The 16,651-nt window shown below is 35.4% G+C and overlaps 1 protein-coding gene and 1 non-coding gene across 3 annotated transcripts in view; one reads left to right on the plus strand and one right to left on the minus strand.

Moving 5' to 3' along the window:
- The window catches only part of TAF4B (TATA-box binding protein associated factor 4b), a 121,836-nt gene that overhangs the window by 59,152 nt on the left and 46,033 nt on the right, over nucleotides 1-16,651 (plus strand). Inside the window, exons 10-12 of one of the 2 annotated variants that reach the window (XM_036245808.1) lie at nucleotides 3,097-3,269; nucleotides 7,631-7,761; nucleotides 12,957-13,082. In XM_036245808.1, coding sequence (XP_036101701.1) covers nucleotides 3,097-3,269; nucleotides 7,631-7,761; nucleotides 12,957-13,082 — 430 coding nt within the window. The remainder of the gene's footprint in view (nucleotides 1-3,096; nucleotides 3,270-7,630; nucleotides 7,762-12,956; nucleotides 13,083-16,651) is intronic. The other variant, XM_036245809.1, reaches the window with a different exon arrangement.
- Nucleotides 14,177-14,290, minus strand: LOC118619456. Its single transcript, XR_004957231.1, has one exon. It is a non-coding gene; the product is annotated as a small nucleolar RNA SNORA23 (small nucleolar RNA).

A 16,651-nucleotide genomic window follows, 5' to 3' on the forward strand; every position in this document is an offset into this window, starting at 1 on the left:
ATTTTGATTGGGTGATCCATGTATGTAGTACAACATTCAAAAGGTAGAAAGGATATAATATGGCATAAGTCTTCTTCCTATCTCTGCTTCTCTATTTCCCTCTCCAAAGGAGAATTGTTCCTGTATCTTTCTAGAAATACACTATGCCCGTGTGTGTGTGTGTGTGTGTGTGATTTTTTTCACCTCACAGTACACCTTGGCAGTTGTTCTGTATCAGGTCAAAGAGAGCCACCTCTTTCTTTTAAGTGGCTGAAAGGGACCTTAGAAAGCACCTACTCAAAGTTATTTATTTTTCAGGGGAGGAAAAAATTGAGTCCTATAGATATAAAATAACTGGTTAGGATTTTGCTTTGGAGTGAACTGACTTTTCATTGATGTGTACCTGGTCTTTTTTTATTAGATCAGTTTTAGGTTCACCATAAAATTAAATGTAGAGAATTCCCCCTACTTTCACACATGCACAACCTCCCTCATTATGAACATCCCCAGCCATAGTGGTCCATTTGTTAAAATTGATGAATGTACATTTACACATTATTATCACCCAAAGCCCATAACTTAAATTATGGTTTGCTGTTGGTGTTGTACATTCTGTAGGTTTTAACAAATGTATAATGACATGTATCCTTCATTATAATATTATACAGAGTAGTTTCATGTCCCTAAAAATACTCTGGGCTCTACCTACCTATTCATCCCTCTTCCCCTATGACTCCTGGCAGCCACTGTTTTTTTCACTGTCTCCATAGTTTTGCCTTTTCCAGAATGTCTTGAAATTAGCAGTATGTAGCCTTTTCAGATAGGCTTCCTTCACTTAGTAATATACTTTAAGTGTCCTCCATGTCTTTTCATGGCGTGATAGCTCATACCTTTTTAGTGCTGAATAATATTTCGTTGTCTGGATGTACCACAGTTTATTTACTCACAGAAGGACATTTTTGTTGTTTCCTGGTTTGGGCAATTATGAGTAAGGCCGCTACAAACATTCATGCACATTTTTTTTGTGTAGAGGTAAAGACAACTCCTTTATTAATAAGCACCAAGGAGTGCAATTGCTGGATCATATGATAAGAGTATGTTTAGTTTTGTGATAAACTGGCAAACTGTCTTTCACAGTGGCTGTATAATTTTGCATTTCCACCAGTAATGAATGAAAGTTCCTATTGTTCCATATCCTCTCCAACATTTGGTGTTGTCAGTCTTCAGAATTTTGACCTTTTAATAGATGTGTAGTGGTATCTTATTGTTTTAATTGCATTTCCCTGGTGACATTAGATGCGGATCCTCTTTTCATGTGCTTACTTTTCATTTACATATCTGTATTCTTTGGTGAGGTTTTTGTTCATGTCTTTGGCCCAGTTTTTAATTGAGTTGTTTGTTTTCTTACTGAGTTTTAAGAGTTCTTTGTATATTTTGGATAACAGTCCTTTATCAGATAGGCGTGTCTTTTGCAAACACTTTCTCTCAACCTGTGGCTTGTCTTTTTGTTCTTTTGATAATTGGTTTTTAAAAAATAATTTTTACTCAGATCTCTTGATTTTTTTTTTTTTAACTCAAGACTTTGGTTCATCTTTAGGTTTATGGTCTCCACCATTCTTACACTTTTGATGTTTAAATGTTTAGATGTTTCTGGACATGTTACTTTATTTATATAGATGGCAAATTGATTCTTAGAACCACATCCAGCCACTCATACCTCTGACAATACCTCTGATATTTGATAAGGTAGAGTCTAAGCACTTATATATGATTTCTTTATAGTCCATATTTCATTTGGTAGTTTGAGATAGTGATTTTTTTCTTTTCCCCATTGCAGAAACATACCTTTTAATGTTGAGCTTTTAAATATACTGTTTTGATTATAAGACCATTGTTCTTTCTCTTTACTTCCAACTGGTACGTCTAGCACTTTCTTTCATTTATTTTGCATCTCTTACGTATGTTTTGAGTATGAACACTTCTCCACCCCAATGTGCTGCTTTTTTTTTTTAATCCTCACCCAAGGACACTTTAGCATTTATCTTCAGATAGAGCGGGAGGGAGAGAGGGGGGAAGAGAGAGAGAGACATCGACATACGAGAGACATCAACTGGCTGCCACCCAAACAACCCCAACCGGGTCCGGGGACAAACTGAAACTGAGATATGTGTCTCTAGCAGGAACCGAACTTGATGCTCTAACCACTGTGCCAGACCGGCCAGGGCCCAGTGTGCTGCTTTTTAAAGTTAAAACATCATAGGCCTTCATTTCTTGAACATTTGACAATTATAATTTATTTCCCTTTTCTGTGCACAGTGCATTATCACAGGGAGGTTCATAATTTAAATCTATTGACATGAGACCACATGATGTGCCATTTGGCCCATGCAATAAAGAGAAACATCTTTTTGTATGATCATGTTTGAGCAAATTATGTTATGCACTGGTGTGTATAACACCAGTATATCTTTTATACATGATATATAGTTTTATATTTATGTATAGGCCCTTTGCAGCCAACTGCCCAAGGTTGTGGTTTAAGGAATGCAATTGATATAGATGGAACACACCAAATACCTGAAGCAGAAAAACAAAACTAGTTTAATCATTTGGCTTCAGAATAGCTAGTCAAGAAAGCTGCTTCTCAAGGGCCTTTATGTAGATATGAACGTTTGAGGACTGGGTAATTTCTGCTGTCCCTCAGTGGAACAGTGGACTGGGGAGATCTGAGGGGCTTTTAATCGTCTTGGATGAAAACAAAAAAAGTGTTTTCATCTCTGTGTCTTTCATTGTAGGGGATTTGTGGATAACTTAGTATAGGTTCCAAATTCTTGACCTATCTCATTTACTAAACCAAGCAAGGGAGAGATGGGCACTAAAAGACAAAGTTTCTTCTGATTTATTTTTCTGATATTAAATGTACACAGTAGGTAGAGGTAATTTTAAAGGCTTATAGGGAAAGACACCATTCTTTAATTCTTCTCTTGTTTGGATGAATTGAGTAAAATCATGTCTTTTGTTATAAGGAATCTATTATTCTTTGCTCTCCTAAATCTTTCATACACATAAACACCACCACTGCCACTACTAAAAAGCTGTACCTTTTTTTTTTTCTAGTAGAGATGAAGATGATATCAATGATGTGACTTTGATGGCAGGGGTGAACCTCAGTGAAGAAAATTCCTGCATCTTAGCAACAACCTCTGAATTGGTTGGCACACTCGTTCAATCATGTAAAGATGAACCATTTCTTTTCACTGGAGCTCTACAGAAGAGGATTTTAGACATTGGTAAGTGACTGCTTACTGTTACTGACCTGTTAGGGCTACCTGTTTCAGGGAAAATATTATCAAGAAATAGGCATGGTTCAAGCAGAAAAAGACAAATACCACATGATCTCACTTATTTATGGAATATAATGAACATAATAGCCTGAGGAATAGGGTAGACCCAGAGACGTGGAAGTAGGGTACAGACCTACTCATAAGAGGGGGTGGTGGGAGGAGGGAAGAAATAAACCACAGAACTTATAGGCATGTATGCATAACCAATGGACATGGACAACAAAACCGGGGACAGGGTCGGGGAGATGGGGAGGAGGGTGTCAATGGGAAAAAAGGAGAAACATCTGTAACAAAAATAAATTAATAAAAAAGAAGGAAGGAAGGAAGGAAGGGAGGGAGGGAGGGAGGGAGGGAGAGGGAAGGAAGGAAGGAAGGAAGGAAGGAAGGAAGGAAGGGAGGAGGGAAGGAAGGAAGGAAGGAAGGAGGGAGGAAGGAAGGAAGGAAGGAAGGAAGGAAGGGAGGGAGGGGAGGGAGGGAGGGAGGAAGGGGCATGGTTGATTTTCTTGGAGCTCTGAGGCTTACGTAAGACTCTGGAAATTCTTAAGATTTCATGAGTGTTACAGAAAAAAGTATTTTATTTAAAAAAACAATTAACATAAATTTTATAACCTGTGATTTCCGGTTTAGGTAATAGAAGTTAATATTTTATTTATATTTCTTAATATTTTTATGTGAATATATACATATAATATACTTTTTCTCTGTCCTGTTTCTTTCTTGGTTTGCCTTGAGGCATGTGTATGTATAGGTGCACACTTAAGTTACAAGTTTGTGTTCATGAAATAAAAATAGCTATTGAGAGTAATTCCCCTTTTCCTCATTTTTAACCCTGAAATTCAAACCAACCTTTGCTTTAAAAGAACTAAATTAGAATTATTAGAGTCCTTTTTAGGTCCAGTAGTTGTCAGGTGGCTACAGTATGAGAAAGGAAATTAAAGAGAACATATTAGCTTTATTCTGGAGCTGAAACAGCTTTTTTGTTGTTTAATTACCAAACTTGCATTAATGTGAAAGACTACAATCTCCTCAACTTAACTGAAAAAAAGAGACAGATTGGAGAGATATTGTGTATGGAACTTATCTCATTTCTTGAGTCCTGCCCCTAGGACTTATTGAAGAGGTCTCCTTCAATCATGTTGAATTTGAGTATACGTGAGTAGGAACCATTACATTTTATATTGAGGGTATAACACCAAAATATGAATGTTTCTGATTTTTGACACACCCATGGTATATTTAAGGACCACAAAGTGTATCACTATTACATATTTTACTTTTACTTTACAAAATACTCAGTAAAGAAATGTTTGAGCTTCTACTATATGCTATACAAATTACTACTTTTTTAATCTCTAATTTAAATTGGTTGTATATTATCATCCTTTTATCATGAAAAGCTAGCATTTACAAGTAGTCCAAAGGATAGGAATTCAGAAGAGCTGATTGTAAATGTTTATTTTCTGTTTGCTTGTGTTTTGTTTGACTTCTCTCTTCTCTACCCCTACTTTCTCTTCTTCTCTCTGTCTCTTGTTTTCTTCTTTTTGTATGTATTTTGTACTGTACAGGAGCCCGTTCTTTAATTTTGGGAGAAGCTTAAGCACTATAAGTTTCTGTGACAACTTGGGAAATTTTCCAGTATTTGAACTCCTCATAGCCCCATAATTATCTAAAGCTTTGGTAGAGTATAAGTAGATACTTAATTTTATCAATTCCCTGCCCCTATTACATATTTTATTTCTAGCTTGATTTAAGCCTTGATTATAAGATAGGAAACTTTTTAGAATTGAAAGAGCATTTTGATCCTTTAGGACAGGGATGGGCAATTTTTTTTTTTGCAAAGGGCCAGACAGTAAATATTTGCCACTTTGTGGGCCATGTGGTCTGTGTCACAACTGTTCAACTCTGCTGCTATTACAAAAGCAGCTGTTGACACTATGTGAACAAATAGGCAATAGTGTATTCTCATCAAACTTTTACACAAGAGACCACATTTAGTTTGCAGCCTCTGTCTTCTAGGAGGGTTCTGGAGACAACTATTTGTATTTTCAGTTCTTGATGAAGCATAAACTTGTCATTTAATATGATGACAAATTGCAAAACTTCTTAATTCTGAATTACCTAAACTTTAAAAAAAAAAGAACATAGAGTGAGTGGAGTTATGTATTTTTAGGAGTGTTTTCCATTTATAGTAAAATGTTCTTTTTACAGAACAGGTGAAAACTACTACCATTCCTTAGTAACAAAAATTATAAATTTACCCAAGATAAATTTTTGGAAGAAGATTTTTATACTTAAATATGTTAGTTAGGCCCTGGCCGGATTGGTTCAGCGGTTAGAGCGTCCGCCTGCAGTCCGGAGCGACCCGGGTTCGGTTCCCGCTAAGGGCACGTACCTCGGTTGCAGTTTGTCCCTGGCCCTGGTTGGTCGTGCGGGTGGCAGCCACTCGATGTGTCCCTTTCACATCGATGTTTCCCTCTCTCTCTCTCTCTTCCTCTCTCTCCCTCCCACTCTACCTGTACAAAAAATGGAAAAATGTCCTCGGATGAGGATAAAAAAATAAAAAATAAATAAAAAATATGTTAGTTAGGAGAGTAAACATGCCAGTGTTCTCTCTGATTTGTAATTACCTAAATTTAATTGCATATTCTGTAAAATCACATAACAAGCTTGCAAGCACCAACTAGATCTCCTTAACCAGTTATATTGACTTTGTTAAAGTGTTTTTATTTAAAAGTGGGAATTTTTCTTACAGTATTAACTTTGTAACTTTGTCTTTTTTTAAAATATAGGTTTAGTGAAGATATTAGAACATTTGATTGTTCACTAAACCCTGGAATTGCTTACAAATCCCAGTCTTGTTTATTTATAGTATTTTAAAAATATTATCTTTTTCATAGGATGAATTATCTGTTTTATAAATACATGTAAAATTTCTTTCAAAGTTTCCCTTCAAAACTAAATATTTTTAAATGCTCAGTATCTTAATTTAAGTATGAACTGGCACATCAGTCCCTGTCTACCCTATGTTTAGTTGTAATTTTATTCATTGGATTGTTTTGAAATTGTACTGTCCCTTCTGTAGCATGTCCCCACTATTTGTTTATGCTTATGGTTTTAGTAAAGTAGGTTTGACTTTGTAGTGTGTTTTCCCCTCTTGAAACTAAAATTGGTGATGAATTCAGTTTTGCTAGAAAGTAATAAACTGTATTTTGAAGGTTTGACTTAGGAGAAGCTGGATAATTTCATAAATCTTTCTCTTGTCTGGTTTACTATAGTCTGCATTTTGAATTAAAGTTTCCATTTATTGTGGAATAATATCAAATAATGTATTTAAGATTTCTTGGCTTTTAATTAAAGTTTATTTTTTCTATACTCATTCACACTTTGATGAGTATTTAAGTATATTTCAGATGGAGTGCAAAATCAAGGTGATATTTTAAAAATTTCTATGTATAGGCATATGTTAACAACGAACACAACAACACTATTAAAAGCTCATTTAAATTAGACTACCTAATTGCCTGTATCTTTAGATTTGGGTCTCTTTTATATAAGTGGTTTCACTAAGCTGGAGAATTACTATTTAAATAGTGATAAGGTTGATTTATAAATGAACTTCTGCCTTTGGGTATGTGGTCCATATTTTTTTCCTAAAAGTTTCTTCCTAGTTAGCAAAAGGAAGAATAAAAGTGTGGTTCATTTATGGAAGGCGATAGAGTGAGAGAGAAGTTATTCAAATGGATGGGTGAAATGATAAGGCTTTGAACTCATTTCAACTTGTAAGTTAATTACCAGGTCATTTTATCTGAACATAAGCATGATTAGTAATGGACAAAAGGAGTATAGGTATGTCTGTAGACAGGTGTTAACAGAGACTCACAATCTGAATTCATTGAAATGTCATCAATTGTTAACAGTGTCAAATAGGACTAAATGTAATTTTGTATTTTTTTAATTACTAAAATTAACAGAATACAGCACTGATTTCTGCAGTTAACATTTTTTTCTCCTTGAACACTAGACTTGATTTGTGTTCTTATTAACTTTGTCCTATAAATGACCTTGCAAGGAGAATGATTCTGGAGGCTAAGTAAAACAATGTCTATATTTTCTGAGGCTTCAGGCTAAGTTTTATTAATATAATGTCTAAGATCTTTGAAGTTGTGACTTTACCAGGAAAATCATAATCTCCAAACCTTTATTCATAATGGGTATGACTTCCAGGGGGAACAGAATACCTGCTGTGCTAATTATTTCAATTATCAGCCTCCACTAAAACACGTAATGGATTTTCTCTGCTTCCACAGGTAAAAAGCATGACATTACGGAACTTAACTCTGATGCTGTGAATTTGATCTCCCATGCAACACAGGAGCGATTACGAGGCCTTCTAGAAAAACTGACAACAATTGCTCAGCATCGAATGACAACTTACAAGGTAAAGGAAATCATTTGAGAAGTAAAGACTCTTCTTTCTCTTCTTTGTTATGTTCAGGGTAGTTTTTTGCTATGGATTTTTATTCTAAGTATATTTTTAAAGAAAATGGTTGAAACATATTTTATATTGGTAGAAAATCAAAGTCTCATTCCTAATTTGCCTTATTTAGATTCACTTACATGACAAATAAAATTAAAGTAGAGTTTAAAATGGTATCCAAAGCTTCTATGTAAGTTTAAATTAAAATATGCATCTGTTCTGCCTGAGGCCTCTCTTCCTAAAGCTTTTGATTGGGAAGATGTGTTAGAATGGAATATTGTATAGTTTGGTTCACATCAGTGATCTGTATGTACTCTGCTAACACTCCTATTCCTTTTAGTAAGTCGAATGATTGAATTGAATGTTAATACTGGTGCCACTCATGATCATTATTGACTACTTTTATATACAAAACAATTAAATACAAGAACAGCCTGTCTGTTCATAATTGTGTGAGCCAAATCACTTGCTATTATCATTATTTGAATTATGGTTTGAGGGGGAGAGGTGATGAATGATAAAAAAGAAAAAAGATAAACCTTTCCCCCCTATATCAAGAAATGTTTATGGCTAGGTTTTGTACAACATGGTATGTGGTTAACCTCATGAGGTTTTGAGTTTGTAAGAATGGTCGTTGTGATGATGTCCTAGCCATAGTTAAAAGGAATCCAGGGCAATATTAGCTACCATACCACTGGTAAATGCCCTGGAGGAATTGTATTTTCTCTCCTTTCTGCTTCGTTTAGAACTTTGGGAGGGCTATTTATATTGTTGCTGAGGTCCTCACTTGTATAAATCTTTGTCAGAATTTGCTGGACTGACTTAAAAGTATGTGATCATCAGAAGAAAATACTTTAAAGAAAACCGATATCAGTATTTCTTTGTGTATGTTTCTAGAATTTTTCTGTTTCTTCATAGTATTCTCTTATTCTTTTTATTTCTGTAAGGTCACTAATGATCCCACTTTAACTTTGATTTTAATTCCTTAAGGTGTGTAATAAGTAAGTTACTGATTTGAGCTTTTCCTTTTTAAATGTAGGCATTTGCTGCTATAAATTTCCCTCTGAGCAGTGCTTTTACTGCATTAATAAGTTTTGATGCATTGTGTTTTTGTTTTCATTCATCTCTATTTTCTAATTTCCCTTGAGATTTCTTTGATTTGTTGCTTGTTTTACAGCAGCGATTTTCAACAGCTAATATTGCAAAAAATTTTAAAACATGCAATACTTGTCTCTTTAGTCAGGGGCAGACTGCTTTTCTCTTATTGTCAAATAAAAAAGTGACAACAGCTAATACAGCAATAGCTGTCTGATGTGAATGAATAAAAATTGCACCTATTTTTTTGTGTCAGATCGGCAAAACATATATTTTTTGGTGTGCCACAGAATTTTAGTAATTAGTTTATGTGTGCCATGAGATGAAAAAGATTGAATGTCACTGTTTTAGATTTGTTGTTTAATTTCCCCATATTTGTAAAGTTTTCAGTTTTCCCTTTATTATTGATCTCTATCTTGCCTGATATTAGTATAGCCACCCCTGCTTTCTTTTGGTTATTATTTGCATGGAATATCTTTCTCCATTTTTGCTTTCAACTTATTTATGTGCTTCCATCTAAAGTGAATCTCTTGTAGACAGCATATTGTTGGATTATGTTTTTTATCCACTCTGCTAGTCTTTACCTTTTCAGTGTGGGGGTTAATCCATTTACATTTAAAATAATTACTGGTAAAGAAGAATTGCTATTTCACTATTTTCTGCACACATTATAGCTTTTTTCATCTCTTATTTCCTTTGTTACTGCCTTTTTTAATTTGTTTAATTGATATAGTTTTTGTGTACTTCTCATTCCCTTGTGTGTGTGTGTGTGTGTATTTTTTTCTTCTTCTTCTTCTTTTACAGCTTAAATTTTTTTTAAGATCCTCACTGGAAGATATGTTTATTGATCTTAGAAAAAGAGGAAGGGAGAAAGCATGAGAGAGAGAGAGAGAAGCATTGATGTGAGAGAGAAACATCTACCAGTTGCCTCTTTCTTGTGCACCAACTGAACCTGCAACCTAGGTATGTGCCCTGACTAGGAATCAAACCTATGACCTTTTGGTTTATAGGACAACGCTCCCACCAACTGAGCCACACCAGCCAGGGCTTTTGTGTATATTTTTAAAGATATGTTCTTGGTGGTAACTTTAGGGATTACAACTAATATCCTAAATTTATAATATCCTAGTTTGAATTGATAACTGTTTACCTTCAGTTTGCAGATGTGAGTCAGTTACTCTTTTTGGCTTTTTACTATAACTTTTAAAGAGTCTTGTAATTTTTCGAACTTGGATTCTTTCCTTTCCTGCCTCAATCACCCTGTTGTTTCAGAGATACATAGTGCACTTTTGTTTACAATGGGTAGTTTCTATACAAAATATAATATGTACAATTTAGTATGGAATAGAATTTTTTCAGGTAGAGTTTACTATTCTGAGTGGTATCCAAAACTCTAGTGTGTACAACCTTTAGATGGAATTCTACTGTATGTCAATAGCATATGTTCCAAGAATTTAGTTACCCTTTACAAAATGGATAGTATCTACCTAACTTGGAGCCTCCCTGAATAATTTAGCTTAAAGCTAATACCTTCTTAACTTTCTGTCTTGTACACTCCTATCCTGATTGATTTTCCCCTTCTCATCTTTCTCCACACATTCATGAATACAGTTAATGCCACTGTGTGAATTTGTACATATAAAAAGGCAGCTACATTATCATCTTTCTTTAAACAGGAATAATAATCATTTAGTTGTATTTGGATCTACTTCAAAATTATACTTATTTTGTAGACTTTGATTGTAATCATCTTTGCGTCCTGTTTGGCCCTGTTTTTATATTTCAATTAATCCCTGATAGGGTTTATTTTTATCTGTACAGTGTGGGAAATTTTACTTCATGAATTTTATAAAAGCGATCTACATTTATTAAAAGAAAAATCCCACTATTTTTTCCATTTGATAGCCATCTACTTTAGATAATCTTTCACCTGGTTAGATAGAATTCTCTAATCAATCACAGATACACTAAGATTTCAGTAAAGAAGTAGAAAGTGACATTAGTTACAAAGCTTTTGATCTTTCTGCCAGGTGTTTTCCCACTGAAGAAAAACTATAGGCTCCTGCATGTCAGTGGCTATGGAGAAGCTTCAGTGTTTTCCAATTGAAGGGGACTGTACAGTGCTTTCTTTAGATTGGATTCATTTGATAGTGTTATCATTTGGTCTAGGTCCTTACATTTTCATTGCTAAACCACCGTACTCTGTGGTGCATGAAGACTTCAGTTAGGTCACTGGGCAGATTAGAAGAAATGTGAGAAGACTGGCATACTGTTGTTTAAATAAGGCTGGGGACTCAGTAAGAATAGAGGGTGCACTCATTTGTATGTGGAGGAGTATAGGAAGAATTCGTTCATTAAGCCAGAGGTAGTTGTATTCAAGTTGGAGGAGAGAGAAGGAATTCAAGTTGGAGGAGAGAGAAGGAATTATAGCATGGGAATGAGATTGAGTTAAAGTTTTGAAAGTCTGTGTCCCTTTTTAAGTTATTGTGTATTGTCTTTTTTTAAAAAATTAAATTGTCAGGCCCTGGTCAGTTTGGCTCAGTGGTTGGAGCTTCAGCCCATGGACCAGAGTCATGGGTTTGTTTTCAATCAAGGGCACACATCTCCGTTGTGGTTTGATCCCCGGCCCTGATTTGTTCCTGTGGGAAGGAACCAATTGATGTGTCTCTCTCACATCAATGTCTGTCTGTCTGTCTGTCTCTCTCTCTCTCTTTCTCTCTCTTCTCTTCCCTCCTTCCCTTCTTTCCTCCCTCCTTCTCTCCCTCCTCTTTCCCTCCCTTCCTCCTTTCATCCCTCTTTAAAAAAAATTGTCAGTAAAATTATCTCCAGGATATCTGAATACAGAAATGGTAAAGATGAAGTATTTAAAAAAACACTGGTTATTATGTTTGTATCTCTATTGTTGGCCTATAATGTATTCCATATTCTATCTTGTATTATCTAACTTTAAAAGCACTTGAGAATTCTTTTTGTATTACACACGAAGTAAAATAAGTAGCACTAATACATCCTTGTTCATTATACTATGTAATACTCTTTTGATCTAGTTAAATACCAACAATAAAAATTTAATTTAAAAAGAATCTTGGACATATGAAATCTCTCAGTCCCAGTGAATTGAATCAGCCATAAGCATGGGATAAAAACAATCATGTGCCTGTGATTTACAAGCCAGGCACTGACTGTTGGACTGAATGTTTAAAAAACATTCCATTTTCCAGTTATACAATCTCCCTCAGTCCTTCTCCTATAGCTTGGATGTCTGAATTACTGAGGTGAATAGATGGCATGATGTATTAAGTACAGATGAAGAAAATAACACAGTAGTTAGATTGGAAAGCACTGTTTTATACTCTAGAATATCAGAATAAATAAAACAACATAAATTTTATCATTTTATGGAACAATTAAGAGATAATTATACTTATGTTATGGCTCTCATTTATAAATTGTATACTTATTTTTTTTTACTGTAGGTCTGGCCAAGTTCATAGCTTAAGGAAATCCTCAAAACAGGGTTTAGGATCTTAATGTTTGCCATTTTATCTTATGTTGTTATTTTGATGGAAGTTGTGTTTACTTGACAAGGTTAGAGCAATCCAACAATGGAAACAAGGGTGATAACTTTCATCTTTGGTATATTTTTCAGTGAAGTGATTGTTTTTTGTGTTTTGTCTTTCACAAGTCTAAGAGTTAATCATATTAAAGTCTGTTCAAATAGGCAATAATTTAACTAAAACAATTTAGATTATAGTTCAGTGTACACTCTGTTGCTTTCTACTTATTGATAGAGAATCTGCTTTGCTTAATTCTCCCCACCCATCTCCAATGAAGCTTTCTGGGAAAGCTCTTTGAAATTTAAATGCTTAATCACTTCTCAAATTTTAAAGGTAATTAAAGTTCTTTTATTATTAATTTGTTTAACAGAAATAAAAATAGTACTTCCTGACAATTTAGTTCTCTGTGTGTGTTGCTATTACCACCTTTAGCTACTTTATCACAATACCTAATGTAGAATATGTTGCCTAGGATCATCATAAGACTTTTTTTTTTTTTTCCAGACAAGTGAAAATTATATCCTGTCTAGTGATACCAGGTCACAGCTCAAATTTCTTGAAAAGCTGGATCAGTTGGAGAAGCAGAGAAAGGATTTAGAAGAAAGAGAAATGTTACTTAAAGCAGCCAAGGTAAGGTTCTACCTGATTTATGAGTGAACATGGCCTGGCAAGGAGGTCAAAATTGGCTTTATCATTGGTTGATTGTCTTGGTTTTACTAGGCCTTCAGATTACTCTGAAGGATTTCTTAAAATAAAATTTCTCACACCCAGGATGGTATGGTACAGTGGCTTTCATTTAATTTAGTTTAGTGAGAGATCTTTTGTCGGCTCGGTCTCAATTTCTGTGTGCCCAATAACATCATACCTACCACTCTCCCCCCAAAAATATTTTATACAGTTTTCATGGCATTTTTAACCATATAATTGATATGTACCAAAATGAAGTTGAGAGAGGAAAATTTGGAAAGTAGACAGGCAGGGCATGAGTAAAATTAAGAGTGATTAGGCCTGGCCCGTGTGGCTCAGTGGAATGAGCATTATCCCATGCACCAAGAGGTCACTGGTTTGATTCCTGGTCAGTACACATGCCTGGGTTATACAGGCCCAATCCCCATTAGGGGATGTTGCAGGAGGTAGCCATTCAGTGTTTCTCTGACATCAGTGTTTCTATCTCTCTTTCCCTCTTTCCTCTCTCTTTCTAAAAAATCAATAATATATATATATATGTGTGTGTGTATATATATATATATATATATATATATGTATATATATATTTTAAAAAGAGTAATTAGGATTATATAGAACAAAATATAGGATTCCAAAATGGGTTAGAGAGAGAGAGAAAGAGAGAATAAAAGAGAGAACTGGTGAAGCTATCATTTATTTTCTTTTTTCCTTAAACATTTTTCTGTACTCTTAGTGCCAGATGGAATGCAGACTAATTCCATTACAGTTTGCATCTTGTTGCTCCACATTTCTTTGCAGGTCTAGGGCCTTTGTGCATAGTCTTGAAGTTTGGACACTAGTTTTATTTTGTGTTTTAAACACCTTAGTTGAATTTCTAGTGTTTTTGGCAGCCACTCTTTTTAGAGTATTTGTTCCTAATCACATATGAATAGCTCTTTAGAAACTATTTATTTTGACATTATATCATGCTTACAGAAAAGTTGCCAGAACTATAAAAAGAACTCTCATCTCCTTTACCAAGATTCTTTTTTGGGGTGGGGTGGGGGGGAACTTGAAGGCTGGCCAGTGGTAAATTATGTTCAGTGAGACAACACTAGACCAGTACTATGATCCCAACTTACTCTTTGGCTACATAATGTTCCAGATTCCACATTTTTAACATTTTACTGCATTTGCTTCATCTCCACCCTTTCTTCACACACACACACACACACACACACACACACACACACACACTATCATTCTCTATATGCAATTCAGAGGGTTTTTGTTTTTGGGTGGGATGTGTGTGTGTGTGTGTGTGTGTGTGTGTGTGTTAACAAGGCTGTGCAACTGTTGTCTCTAATTAGTCTTTTTTCGGAACCTTTTATAAAAAATTTATTGGTTTATATACATAGAGAGAGAGAGAGAAAAAAAAAACACTGATTTGTCATTCCACCCATGTTTATGCATTCATTGGTTGACTCTTGCATCTACCCTGACCAGGGATTGAGCCTGTAACTTGGGACAATGCTCTAACCAACTAAGCTACTTGGCCAGGGCCCTAAACCTTTTGAAAGCAAGTTTCATACATGATATCCGATCACATCTAAATATTCCACTATGTATTTGTGAAAACAAGGTCATTCTTTTGCATAACCTTCCAAGTGAAGATGTGAACAATGTAATACTACCATCTAATCCCCAGACCCCTTCAGATTTTACCAGCTATCTCAACTCTGTCCCTTTTCCCTTCAAGGTCCATTTTCCCATTCAGAAATATGTGTTACATTCAGTTACACCGTCTCTTTTCAGACTCCTTCAGCAGATTTTCTTAGTCTTATTTAATCCTCACCGGAGGATATTTTTCTATTTATTTTCAGATAGAGTAGGAGGAAGGGAGGGAGAGAGAGAGAAACATCAACGTGAGAGAGACACATCGACAGGTTGCCTCCTGCACGACCCTGACCAGGGCCGGGGATAAACTGCAACCGAAGTACGTGCCTTTGGCTGGAATCGAACCCACGACTCATTGGTCCACAGGCTGACACTCTAACCACTGAGCCAAACCAGATAGGTCCTCAGTCTTTCTTTTTCTTTTATGTCTTGGACAGGTTTCAGTAATATAGACCTTACCTTCTGTAGGCTGACCTTCAACCTGAGTTCATCTGATATTTCCTCATGACTTGACTTACATCATCCATTCTTGGCACGAATAGGTAGAAATGATGTTACATTCTTCTCAGCTGATCATATCAAAAGGCATCCTTTATCACTTAGTTGTGTGGGTGCCTACTGATTCTCTTCATTTTAAATGAAGTGAGTTTTTCATAGGAAGGAATTCCAAGATTATATATATCAGTATATCCCATTCCTCATCAAACCTCTGCGTATCAACTTTAGCATCTATAGATGATGTCTACCTGAATCAGCCACCTCTGTGATGTTGTCAAATGGTGGTTCTTTATTCTCATCATCTCTTCTATATTTATTAGCACTGTACTGTATGGAAAAGCTTTTTTTTCCTCTTATTCATTCATACATGCATTCATTTATATCAGTATGGGCTTATGGATGTCTTTGAGTCAACAGATTGTAATCCATTACTATCATTTATTTTGATGTTAAAATTGCTCCTGAGTGGTAGACCCTTCCAGCTGTCAATTCTGTCCATTAGTCATGTCTCTATCATTCATTGAACATGTCCTACTATCTGGTACAAGATATTTCAGACCCAGCTTTTACTCTTCCTCCCTAGCCCTGGAATCAGCCATTTCTCCAAGGGAATCCTGCATCTTTATAGTTGAAGATGATATCCAGAACCAAGTAGAGCATTACAATGTGCTCATTGCTGATGTGGTTTCATTACATGTAGACCCTCTCAGTGGACAAATATAGAGAATACATATGTAGTATTATATATGAACATATGTATGTATATATATATAATCATGCATTTGTATTTCTCTATCTGTGTGTATATATTATAAAACCATGAGTTTATATGGATACCTCCAATTGCAGTCAATATCTTAGGGTTCTTTCTAGACTTAACCTTTCTGTGTTTATAATTACTTTATCCATAGTCAGAAACTTAGTTCTCATTATCCTCAATGTATTTACTTGTGTCCTAAATTTGGTTTTTTGATCAATGTAATCTCTCAAATAGCCATGCTAGCTGACTCTTCTTGTCTTCTACTACTCTGACTACTGCCCTCCTTTCATTGTCCATGTAATTGGTTTCCATCCCACTGGCCCATGCCTTGGTGAGTCTCCCCAAGTCTCCCTCATCACCCTGCATTCTTGGCCACTGATCTATACCTTCATGTGTCCCAGCTGCCCAAAGGGATGTGGGGCACCACAACCTTGTCATTGTACAGTCTCCCATTATTCCACAGTCTCAGTCCCCATGCTGGTTCCTCCTTTAATGGGAAGGACAGCTGGGAGAGGAGTATGTTCTTCCTTGAGCCCTCAAGCATTATGAGCAAGCACATAGACAGTGTAATGAAGTGGTTTATTGGTATTTTATTTCT

Source organism: Molossus molossus, unplaced genomic scaffold, assembly GCF_014108415.1.
Source record: "Molossus molossus isolate mMolMol1 unplaced genomic scaffold, mMolMol1.p scaffold_m16_p_6, whole genome shotgun sequence".
NCBI classification, from domain to species: domain Eukaryota; kingdom Metazoa; phylum Chordata; class Mammalia; order Chiroptera; family Molossidae; genus Molossus; species Molossus molossus.